Below are 12,657 nucleotides of genomic sequence, written 5' to 3'. Positions count from 1 at the left end.
ATTTTAGAATACTGTCATTAGGATTTTGTTATTTGAATCAAAATTGTCTTTAGTATGAATAAAACATTAAACAAATTCAGACATGATTAAGCTGAAGGATTCGTTAATATACATTTTGCCTAAACAAATTAACCATGGATAAATCCAATTTTATAAAGGAAACAGATACTTTAATGTTCAGTTCCATCAAGTCTGTGGACTCAGGATAAATTGAAGATATTAGGTTTGGTTTTAACCTATTTTGAAAAGATAATTTTTAATATATGTCAGATGAATATATTTCTTGTATATTTAAAAGTATATGTTTTATTAAAACCAGTTCTTTCCTGTGCCCACTAACAGAAGAACTTTGAGAGTGTAAAAAATAGTTTCACATGTTTTTAGATATAAATGAAATCCAGCCCCTTGATTACTATTTTTAAAACTATACAACATATTTAGTATATGTGCATCTGAGAGATACCTTCTTTTTTTTTAGCTTGTATCATTTCCTTTTTCTCCTTCTTAAAAACCTTCAGTAGCTCCTAAGAAAATATGGAAAAAGTACTCTCAATTTCCTACATTCACCTTTTTTCTGTACCTTATCCTATTCTAAATTAAACCTATTTGCTCTTATTTAACTCAATAATGATGCTAAAAGTAATTTGCCTTTAAAAATTGTAATATTTCTGAATTAATTCTCCCATTTAATTTTGATATCTCAACAGACACTTTCCTGTCATTTCACCTTAGATAGGCTGCAGGATGTTTAAAGCCAATCTGGTTTACAAAATGTTTATGAACCTTGCCAAACAATAGTATGTATACAGGCAGTGTCTGACCTATATAGCTGCTGTCTTGGTGTTGTGAAAGAGAGCAGGCACAGAAAAAGTTAAAGAACCTCGGGAGTGTCTGTGGGTTCCCAAGAAGATGGGGAGAGACTATGAAAAATAGAAGCTGCTCAGCAGAATTGAACCTAAGCCCAATCTGATTCCCATGAGAGCCTGCCTGCTTATATAGTGGTCCCAAAGGCTTCAAAAATGTTTGTGTAGATGGCCCACATCTTTTATAAACTGAATATTGAACCTGAAATTCATTATTAAACTTTCATTGAATTAGGCTTTTTTTTTTTAATGGAAACATCTCTGCAGAGTTCATTCATTCAGCACTGTGTGCTGGCATTAGGGCAATAGAGATACAGCAGTGAACAAAAGACAAACATTCTGATTTAATGGAGTTTATATTCTACTGAGACAGACTAAATAAATTAGTATGAGATATCAGCCTTCAGACAATAACCAGTGTTAGTTAAAAGAGTCCTGTTTTCTTTTTAACACGTATCAGTTATTCTAAGAGGAATTGGGATAATGTGAGGAGCATTTAAGAGGTTGGGTAGACTCAGGTGTGTTCCTTATTGAAGAAGCTTTGGGTAGCATAAAGTCACCAACGCCTGGGAAGAGACACAAAAGGGTGACAAGGATAGAGAAATAAAGAAGAGAAGCTCTCTAAGACCAAGACCACTTATTCCATGATTTCCATCTTTTTTTTTTTTTTAACCTACCAGATCTCACCCTGAGTATAAACAAGAAAGCTAAGTTTTTTTTTCCTCCTGTCCTCTTGGCTTGTCCTCAAGTCAAGAACTTAGGCTAATGCATAGTTTTCAAAATTTTGAAAATATTCATTAAAAGAAACAGCCCAGCTTCTGCTGTTTTGGATTCAGACAGATCTTGTTGTAATCTCAGGCTGCATTTTACTACTTTTATAACCTTAGACAAGTTACCCATACTTTATGAATTTACCTATCTGCCTTATAGGTGTGTGCTTACTGTCTGATATGTAGGAAATCATAAGTTACTGGTCTTGTTACCATTAGCCTGGAAAACCTGACCATGACTGAACACACTTACTCTTGGGGGAAAGTGATTTTCTAATTTACAACCACTGACACTGTTTAGAAAACTGCTTATTTACAATATGGGTGATGGATGGCTTGTATTTCTGAAAGCCTATGTAAAGATTTAAAAACTGCATCTCTAAAAGAAAAAACCCTATGCTAATAGAGTAAATCTTAGAAGTTCTCATCACAAGAAAAAAAAAACTATGTATGGTGACAGATGTTAACTATATTTATTTATGGTGATCATTTTACAATATATACAAATATTGAATCATGTTATATACCTGAAGCTAACATTGGATTGGCCAAAAAGTCCATTTAATTTTTTCCATAAACTAAAAGGCACATTTTTCATTTTCACCAATAACTTTATTGATTTGGGTATTTTGAGTATGTCGGCTCTCTCCCACGTGGTATAACATTGTTCTCAATTAACGTCTCGATTTAATCACAATCAACTTCAACTGGTCTACCTGACTGTGGAGCATGGTCCAGAGAGAAATCTCCAGCAACTTCACAAACCAGTTTTGACACGTTCAATCAGTCACAGCACCTTCTCCATACACTGCACAAATCTTTTTTTGAGTTTCAGTTGCATTCTTACCTTTCTTGAAATAATAAAGCATGATATGCCAAAAATATTGCATATTTTCTTCTATCTTAATATCAAAATGGCTACACAAGGATTCACCAATTTTGATAAGTTATTTTTTAAATGCATGGTGATATGACAGCTGTCACAATACAATCTAATGAAATTCTTCCAAATGAAGTTAAAGATAATTAAGCTCTACTACAGCCATAATATGGAAAAAACCAAATGAACTTTTGGCCAACCCAATATAATGTTGTTTGTCAATTATACCTGAATTAAAAATAAATAAAAGAAGAAATCCTAAGAAAAAATAAGTAAGTAAAAAAAGAAATCTTAAAGGAGAGAAGGATAGAAAGATGTGTCAACATTCTTGCTCCCTTATAAGTCATATAATTCTAAAACTTACATTGTAGAAGTGAAAAAAGTAGAGGACAAATAAGAACAATGTAAAATTGAAGTTCAGTGCTAAAAGGATCTCAATGTACCCAAAACATGGTATTGAGAGGAAAAAAGTGCTTAGCAGACAAACTATATACAAAAACAGGAAGATACCAGCTAGAGGAGAAATATCTTGACAAAATTAGTAAGCAGAAGTAATCTTATAAACCAGCATTCATTCTAATGAAATATTTAAATGACAATAGGGCATTTTTCATGAATGCTTAAACCACATAAACTAATCTCCCACTCTTAAAGCTCTTTGGTTTAATGGCTGAAAATAATTGCTATTTGTGTTTTCTAATCAATTATTAAACATAATTCCTACTCTAATAAATAGATCTATAACTCTATAGTACTTTAAAGTAATTACTTGGGTTAATGGGACAATTTAAGGTTTAAAATGTGGTCCATGAAAGCATGATTATGACTTTTGGCCTGATTAGTAAAAATTTTTTCTACTAAAACATATGTATTCTTTTTCCATGAATTGGCTATATTTTTCCAAATCAAAACAATAGAGGAAGCCACTTGTTCAGGAGAGCAGATAATTTGAGACTTATCTCCTAAATTTCAAAAACGAGAATGAGGCATGATTTCCTTTCTCTAGAAACTTATGCTGAAGAAACAAAATCCACCTTCATTCTTTCTTATCCTTTGCTTCATTCCCAATGTTCTTTAGACCACCCTCTTGCCTTGCCAAAATTGTCTCAACAATTCTTAACTCACCTTCCTACCTCCAGTTTTGCCCTTTCCAATATATTTTTCTAAACCTTTGCTGAAATGCAAATCTGATGTCACTTGAATAACCCCTCAGTACTCTTAAGAATGAAATTTATTTTCCTTAACTCTTTAACAAGGTCTCCCCTCACTGTTTATCTTTTACTTAAATTCCATCCATTACTCTCAAAACCCTCTGCTCCAGAGGGAATGAACTTCCTTTATTCTGCTTCCCTAATGGATCACTCTCACTTCCCCACCTCTGGGCCTTTGCATGTGCTGGGGTTTTTTTGCTTAGAACTCTGTCTTACTCCATGCCCTGCCCCCTCGTCCCCCTGCCCACACATACAACATTCTTGCTAAGGCCTCTCTTCCAATTCCCAAAGCCCCAGCTCAGATGTTATTTCTTTCAAGAAGCCTACCTTGAGCCAACACTCCAAATCTGGACTCTCCAATGCTTCATAGTTCTCTGCTCAGATTAAGGCATTTAACACCATTCTGCGTTTCTGTGGGTATATCAGCCTGTATTTGAGAAGGTTAAGAGTTGAGACCATTACTGCTAATGACATATGCAGAAACCTCACTTTGGTACAGCTATGTTTATCAAAACATTGTTAGAGGAAAGGAAGTATTTTAGAATATTACATCTTGAAGAACATGTCAGAATTCTTCTTAGAAAAAAATAAAATTTTGAAATGTTTAAATAGATTTTATAAAATAGCTGCTGGCCTATATTGATAACCTCTGGTAAATATCAAAAGCATAATTCTTTTCAGTTACTGTTCTGTACCCAGGATGTTCATCTTTTCAGCAGATGTTTACTGTGTGCCTGTCACATGCCTAGCACTTAGGGATAGTTAGAGAAGCACCATCAGGACATCTGGACTACTCAAGAAGGGAAATCTTTGAAAAAGACAAACTTTTTATTGAATGATTTGGAACAAAACATTTCCAGAAGTGAAATTTATACAGTAGTATTTTTAAGTTGATACATTTGTTGGAATTCTTGGCTACTATAGATTTATTTGGAGGCAACCTTTTTCTCCTCCTTATGTTGGAGAATAGATGAATTCATAGTAGTGCTGTATCAAAAAGAGCAGAAATTAGCATTTTTTTGAAGAACTTAAGTCAGTCTTTATAGCCACTATAAAAGAATCTTGTCATTTAATGGCTAGAAGGCCCTTAGTAAATCATTGAATTAGAATATGTTAATTTTTTTTTCTTTTTATTTAAGGCAGCTCTGAAATAAGCTGAAACTTTCTTTTTTAAAAAAGAATCTTGATTGGAGCTTCCTATACAATGTATGGTTCTTCAATAAGTATTATTAAGCACTAAGTACCAAACACTACTTATATGTAAACAGTTTGCAGTTTTCACCTGCATTTAATTATTTTAAACCATTTGGGGGTTAAATAAATGCATGCTTCTCCATTGCCTCTCATTAAAAAAAAATAGAAAGGTAAGCATTCTCCATGTTGCAAATGACATAATTTTAATGTCACAAACAAGGTTACACCATACTGGATAACTAACCGTAGTATTTGATTCCTTCCAGAAAATAAAATCACAGACGAACTTTTCTAGAACCAGCTATCATTTTTCACATATTTCCTTCATTATCTAACTGGCTTTATAGCTCATGACCCCATACAACAAGACCATTTGTTTCCAATATTCATCTACAATCGGTTTATCTTGGAGGGTACATTGTATTGCAGCAAATAGGATGATTTACATGTTGTTGTTGTCATTGTCATTCTTGCCTATTTGTGGCTGAGTGGGCATTTGATTATAACGTTTGTTGTTGTGGCTATACTCAGGGAGAGAGCTTGGAAGCCTCTATAGACTTTTCTTCCATTTTATTAGCCCAAAATTGCTTTTCTTGACCAGTAAAAATATTTTGGATGTTTTAACAATTTACAAAAGTAGTGTGTGAGAACAAACATTTTTATCTGGAAAGATAAATAAAAAGTAACATTTTTTACTTGCTACTTTTAAAATATGAGTTTGAGCAAAAAGAGTAACTTAGTCTTATCTGAGACATTGTAACTTCAATTCTAAGACTGAAACTTATTTTCAAGTCCTGGTTCCAGTGCCTGTCAGAATTTGATTTAAACTCCACTTGTTTCTTTCTGTGAGAATGTTTCAGCTTTTTTTTTTTTTAACCTGAGCACGGAAGCTTTTGAAAACACAAGGTCAAACATGCAAAAAGATCTAATTTAGGAGCTGATTTTTAAAAAGTTAATGGAGCCATGTAAGGAAATAGTGTTGACACAGGATTTGAGAGATTTGCATTCTGGATCCAGCAATGTCACTTATTTGTGGTCCTTTATAACCTATATTTTCTCAAGTTCCTTATCAGATTTCAGAGAGAAATTCTTTCTTTAGAACCCAAGGCACTTATGAGGGAATTTTAAATCCTTCGAATATACTTGAAAAAAGAAAATTCAGAGATCTGCTACCAAAGCTTATCTTTGTAAGAGAGTGATATTTATAGTTTCTATGTAGCTTACCAAAAACAATTTTACATTGAATATAGGCAGGCCATGTTCCTGCATCCTGCGGCCCATTCTGCGTCGTTTGGGAAGGAAGAAGGGAAATTTCAATAGTTTATTAAATGTAAAACGAACTTGATTCCTCCTGGTGGTAAGTTGGTTGCTCCCTGGGCTCTAGGACCTAGAGGCTGGGTGAATGGACCCGAGCGGGTGGAGAGAATGCAGGCTCTCTGCTGCTAGTACTAGGGGTGGGGGGAAGGGGACAGGGATACAATCGCCTTTCTATGAAGCCCTAGAGGGCTAGCGCTGCAGAGCATGCTCACCTCCCAACCGACAGAGCCTGTTCTGGACCTGAGAATCAGCTGTTTTAGGGAGCTGGGCCTCTGGAGGTTGTTTTTCGCCTGGTCCGCGCGTCAGAACCGCCCTCCAACGCCCGCCCCTCCGCACCAAGGGCGGGACCCGGGCGATGCGGGATTGGTGCGCGCGGCCTCCGAGCCGGCGGTGGGCGGGGCCCCGGCGAAGCTGTTCCTTATTGGTGCGCGCGCCTCCGAGCCGGCGGAGTGACAGTAGGGCTGGCAGTGCAGTTTGTTTGTTCGCCCCACCCCTCTCCGAGCTGCTCAGCCCCGGCTGTTCGTTCTGAGGCGCTAAAGCCCAAAACCCAGCTGGTCGCTCAGCTCCATCCTCCTCCAAGCCACAGAGGCTGCCACCCTCCGAGACCGCAGCGGTCTCCGCACCGGACATGCGCTTGGCCACCGCTGCAGACGCGGAGGAGGCACACACAGCCTCACTGGCCGTCTCGGAGCTGCTGGGCTGCAAGCAGTGCGGAGGGGGCCGCGACCAGGAAGAGGTACCCGGGCGAGGGGCCAGCCGGGCGGGCGCCCCGGGGGAGGGGCCGGGCGGGAGGTTGGTACCCGGCCCAGCTGCCTGGGCTGCCTGGTGGTCGTGCCGCCTCCTCACCTTCTCACCCTGACAGCTTCGGAGAATGCCCCTCTAGGAGGGAGCCTCCCGAAGCAACTGCCCAGCAGAGGCATCTCCCGCTGGCCGGCGTCCGCTCAGGTGGAGGGGCGGCCTGTGATGGATGGGTGGGGAGACGCTTTCCACCGCGAGTCCCTGAGCAGAAACTGCTGAGGCTAGAGGAAACAGCTGTCTCGGTCACTTAAATGGAAGGCTCCAAAACGTAAATAATGTTGCCTTCTGAACAGGTCTGCACAAGTCAGAAACCTCACAAAGCTCTAGTCTCACGGTAGAACAGACTGTGGATTTCTCTCTCCTCCTCAGTCTTGTCAAACCAGATCAGTCAGTGACCCTCACCTCCTTTGCCTCCTTCTTTAAAAAGAGAAAAATAAAAAAAAAAAACCCACATTTGAGTCCGTTAAAAGATGCTGTTGCCTAGAATAGGTATGTCCTGCCAGCTCTGTGACGTTATGCACATTTTCTCTTGTTTATTACCTTCCCTTTTGTAACTGAATTAGCCTTCAGAAAGAGCTACTGTAACATTTTGTATTTTTACTAAGTAGTTGCAAATAGGGAACCGTTTGAGTGTTACTAATATAACTTTAAATTTTGAACCTTTAAAGGCTTTGATTCAGAAAGTAACAAGGACCAAAGTTGAGAAATAGTCATTAAAATTTGAAATCAGAATGCTGCATTGCCTTAGTTCAAGAAGTCTAAATACGAAGTAATTTCTCTGAAGCTTTGCCCACTAAAATGGCTCAGTTTTAGCATTCACAGTATTTTAAATGGAATATACTTTATAAGAATACTTGTATATTCACAGAAACTTAAATGAAGACAGTTTGTCTTGAAGGTTGTATAACAGCAAATACTTTTTCAAGATTTTAACACTCATGGATATATAATATGCTCCTTGTTTGCAATTAATACAGCAACCTTTAAAAAAATCTCTCATAACTTGCTTTGGAAACGTGACCACAGGGAAAACACTGTGAAGATGTTGAAATAGCATTTACAGTTTCTGCTTGCCATACAGATCTTTTCTCATTTTAAGAAGTGAACCCCAAATATTGTGCCTGAATACATTTGTTATTGCTGGTTATATTTGTGTTGCAGAATCCCTTCTTGCCCAGGTCTAGACTCTCTAAATATAGCCATATAAACTGGAAGATAAAGAGATACATTTTAGCTTGCACATTGATTACGCATGGGATTGTGCCCTTGGGAATGTGCTCAGGGAACCAGGAAGCTTTGTATAGTTGTATTTCATTTTTTAACACATCTAAGATGTGAGAAGATAAATTGGGAAGCCATGCTTTATAGGAAAACAATTTGCTTTACAAAAGAACTAACTCTTTCAAATAGTAAACTTCCATAATGCTTTTATATTAACACTTTACTGGAATGAAACTCCTGACTAAAATATAGGGCACACTTAGGACCTAAGTCTTACAAATCTAGTATTGTACTTTGAAGTAAGTGAGTGTTTGTTTTTCTAGAATACAGTTTCATAAAAGACTAGATACTAAAAAATGAGGCTCCTGAACTTTCTAAATTCCCTAGTAGAGTTAATGACAATTTTAAAAGCAACACTGGTATATTTTGTTATAGTAGGACTATTTCTTTATAACACTTCTAGATTTCTTTCTTTTAAAAATTTTTTTTATTGTTATTCAATTTCAGTTGTCTGCATTTTCTCCCCATCCCTCCACCCCACCCCAGCCAAACCCACCTCCCTCCCCTACCTCCACCCTCCCCCTTGATTTGGTCCATGTGTCCTTTATAGTAGTTCCTGTAATCCCCTCTCCTCACTGTCCCCTCCCCACTCCCCCCTGACTATTGTTAGATTATTCTTAACTTAATGTCTCTGGTTATATTTTGTTTGCTTTTTTCTTCTGTTGATTATGTTCCAGTTAAAGGTGAGATCATATGGTATTTGTTCCTCACCGTCTGGCTTATTTTACTTAGCATAATGCTCCCCATTTCCATCCATGCTGTTGCAAAGGGTATAAGCTCCTTCTTTCTCTCTGCTTCGTAGAATTCCATTGTGTAAGTGTCCCATAGTTTTTTTTGTTAGATTTCTTTATTTCTATATAAAATTTTTGAGTGTCAAAAGGCTAGCACCCAGCTATAGGTAATGATTCTCCTTAAGGGGGAGTGGGATGGGAACTTTCAGTTTTACACAGTATATCATTGCCTTGTTGAAATGCTTCAAAAAGCACATATTCTAATTACTATCAGTGTTGTAGTTATCAGTATTAAGACATCTATACAGCTTTCAAATGTACCAACTGCAGTGAGAAAAATATGATTCAAATGTTTTGAGTATTTTTATTTTTTAAGTAGTTTTGCAAGTGGGTAGATGCCATAAGCCAACAAATGCTTTCATTTTGCATTTGTGGCAAATTGTTCATTCTTTCACTTACAGATATTTATATAGATCATAAATATATGTTTAACAGATGTCTAAAATCTCATTAGAACAGTACTTTGATACAGTAATACATACAGTGAGTTACATAGTCTTTCTGTGGCACTGTCAACATTGGCTAAGAATTTTCATACTGTGAAAGTTAATGTGTTAGTATTATACAATAATGATACTATGTCAGAGATTTGCAGCAATGTTCTGATGGTGGAGGCTGTTGCTATCTCTTTCAAAAATGCTGATTAGGAGGATTGTTGGATAGAGGACTGTTAGTTTCCATGTTAGTATTTTCCAGCCACACCTTCACCAAGAGCCAATGACATTTATGCTGTGATTAGCATCTACATCTGCTTTTCAGAAAGGCTACCTTTTGTTGTCAGTTCTGCTTCCTAGAATCTAGATTGGTCAAAATTTGATCATAGTCTATAATTCCGTTGCTTACAGATACATATTGAAGTAAACTTTAGGAAGTTATGAAATCTACTTAGTTTGGCTTATGATAACCCCACTGAAAACCTTCAGTGCCTTTTTTTTTGATAAACACCTGATAGAAAATAGGATACTAACTAATTTGTCCTGTGACTAGCAAAAGCAGTGTTTTAAAAGTAAGTTTTTCAGAAAATTGAAACTTTTAATCTTTTAGAAACCAAGAATACTATTGTATAATAGTATACATATTATGTATAATAACAGTGGTAACTAAAAGGACCTTTAAGGTATCAAAAAATCTAAGGCTCAAAAAACACTACCTCTAGAACCAGACTTCTTGGCTGTTTTCAAGGTAATTGTCACCTGCTTGCTTTCCCCAGAAGTTAGAACTTAATTTGTGTGTAATGAGAGGCTAGATGAAATCAGTGATCTGCTTCCTGCTAGTACCTGGACTAGGATAAATTGAGATGCAATCTCATGGCTCATCAAGAGCACCCCAGGTCAACCCTTTGTCTCTCTTGGGCATGAGATTAAGTAAAAAAAAAGATCATATCATGTTCTTGTATCCTTCTCATATACCTACCCTATTAACTAAGAGAGAGAAAAAGGACATCTTTTGAATCCTGCCTCCAAATATAGGACAACAAGTTATGTGAGGTCTAGAACAGCAGTTGCTATATTCTTCATTATATTAATCTTGATATTGACCCTTTCTTTTTGAAAATACTTGCTCTTTAAAAATCTGTCCATCTCCTCCCCCTCCCCCAACTTTTCTTTCACTTCCTCTCTTCTCCCCTATCATTTCCCTTTCTGCTTTTACAGAATGGCACAAACATCTCACAACCTCTCCAACTTGGTAGGAAATTGACCCTGGTAGCTTAAGGGTGAGCTGGGTAAAATTCTATCTTACTTAGAACTAGCCTTCAGTAAAACATGAAATCATGTCAGAAACTCCTTTTTATTCCTCCCCCACCCCCGCCCCAGTTTTTCTATTCTTCTGTTCTTTTTTATAGATTCAGCTTTCTTGCTAGGCTGGCACCTCCTCAAGGAATGAATGTGATCTTATACTAAGAGGTTATTAGCATAGGGTATCTATAATCCATTTCCAAAAATATTTGGTTTTCCTTAACATCCTGTTTTAAAACTCATCGGTTTTCACTTTAAAAAGAATGTATTTCTAATGGGGAGAAAAGGCAGACAACTGTAATTAAATAACAGTAAAAATTTAAAAAAAAAAAAAAGAATGTATTTGTAGCCCTGGCTGGTGTGGCTCAGTGGATTGGATGCTGGCCTGTGAACCAAAGGGTCAGCGGTTTGATTCCCAGTCAGGGAACGTGCCTGGGTTGTGGGACCAGGTCCTCAGTAGGGGGTGCGCAAGAGGCAACCACACATTGATGTCTTTCTCCCTCTCTTTCTCCCTCCTTTCCCCTCTCTAAACATAAATAAATAAAATCTTTAAAATAAAAGAATGTATTTGTAAAGGAACAGGAAGAAAGAATTTGTCCGATGAAGGCAAGGAAGAGGGAGACAGTGATACGGATATGGCCACTAGATCCCTACAGCTGTAGGAATGGACTAGATCCCTACAGCTGTAGGAATGAGAATTACATAGGACCATTGGGAAAGATCCTTGTCATACCTGTAGGAAAACATTCTGTTTCTGAAGCATTGATTAACTGTCTTGTAAAACTATTGTTTTATAATAGTTTGCTATATAAACTATATATTTGGTACAAAAAACAAAAATAATATAATTCAACCTATATGTTTGAGGCTTATGTGTAATCAATCTGGTCTTATTAAAAACTTTATATATGCTATCTATATACTGCTAATGTATTTGTAGAATAATGTCCTAGAAATGGAATTGGCAAGTTTTTTTTCCCTCTCCTTACAAAGAGTAACATAATTATACATATTATGCACTTTGCTTTTTTTGCCCCCATATAATATATCTTAGAGATCTCTTAAAGCCAACCTTTATGGAACCACCTCATTTTGTAGTGACTGCATGTTCTTCTAATCTATTGATTTTCAACCTGTGTGCCAGAGGCCCACTGGTGTGCCACAAGAATGTTTAAAACATGCAGTACCTGAGTATTTAGTCACAGGCACTGACCTCTTTTCCCTTAGATTGTCAGATACTAGACAACAGTCAACACAACGATAGCCATCAGGTATGAATGAATCCAAATTATACCTATTTTTTTTGTTACAGTAGCAAAAAATATATATTTTTTGGTGTGCCGCAGAATTTTAGTATTTAGTTTATGTGTGCCATGAGATGAAAAATATTGAAAATTGCTGTTCAGTCTATGGTCATACTAAACTGTATTTAAACAGTCCTCTGTTGATGAGCACTTAGGTTGTTTTATATCTTGTTCTATTAAAACAGTGTTACAGTGATTGTCCTTTTACATATAACATTTCACATATGTAACCTATATGACTATAAGTTAATGTTTAGGATGGAATTGTTGATTCAAAAGGTATGTGACTTATTTATTTTGATCATTACTGCAAATTGCCCTCCCTAGAAGTTGTAGTCATTTATACTCCTTATATATTTCTTGATCTTTTTTTCCCCACACTTCAAAATACTTCCATCAGAATTGTATAAGCAATGAGTGATATTTTCTCCATGCCCTCTCCACAGCCTGTTATCAAACTTTCTGATTTTAAGCTATCTTTTAGGTGAAAAATGGTATCTTAGTGTAATTAA

General features: G+C 36.8%; 2 protein-coding genes across 7 annotated transcripts in view; one reads left to right on the top strand and one right to left on the bottom strand.

Annotated features, from left to right (window-relative positions):
* Positions 1 to 12,657, bottom strand: part of ARMC2 (armadillo repeat containing 2) — a 222,192-nt gene that overhangs the window by 77,872 nt on the left and 131,663 nt on the right. For all 5 annotated transcript variants that reach the window (XR_006654184.3, XR_011650561.1, XR_006654182.3 and 2 more), the window contains one exon: positions 4,052 to 4,151. The gene's annotated coding sequence lies outside the window, so the exon portion shown is untranslated. The remainder of the gene's footprint in view (positions 1 to 4,051; positions 4,152 to 12,657) is intronic.
* The window catches only part of SESN1 (sestrin 1), a 108,561-nt gene that overhangs the window by 78,014 nt on the left and 17,890 nt on the right, over positions 1 to 12,657 (top strand). Inside the window, exon 1 of one of the 2 annotated variants that reach the window (XM_053913730.2) lies at positions 6,733 to 6,971. The exons of the other annotated variant lie outside the window; for it this stretch is intronic. Within the exon in view, the coding sequence (XP_053769705.1) occupies positions 6,864 to 6,971 (108 nt within the window). The 5' untranslated portion in view covers positions 6,733 to 6,863. Of the gene's footprint in view, positions 1 to 6,732; positions 6,972 to 12,657 lie in introns of those variants that run through there. 2 annotated transcript variants of the gene reach the window in all.

This window comes from Desmodus rotundus, chromosome 11 (assembly GCF_022682495.2).
Source record: "Desmodus rotundus isolate HL8 chromosome 11, HLdesRot8A.1, whole genome shotgun sequence".
Classification (NCBI taxonomy): Eukaryota; Metazoa; Chordata; class Mammalia; order Chiroptera; family Phyllostomidae; genus Desmodus; species Desmodus rotundus.
The sequence above is the reverse complement of the archived record's forward strand: the minus strand, read 5'-3'. Positions and strand labels throughout refer to the sequence as shown.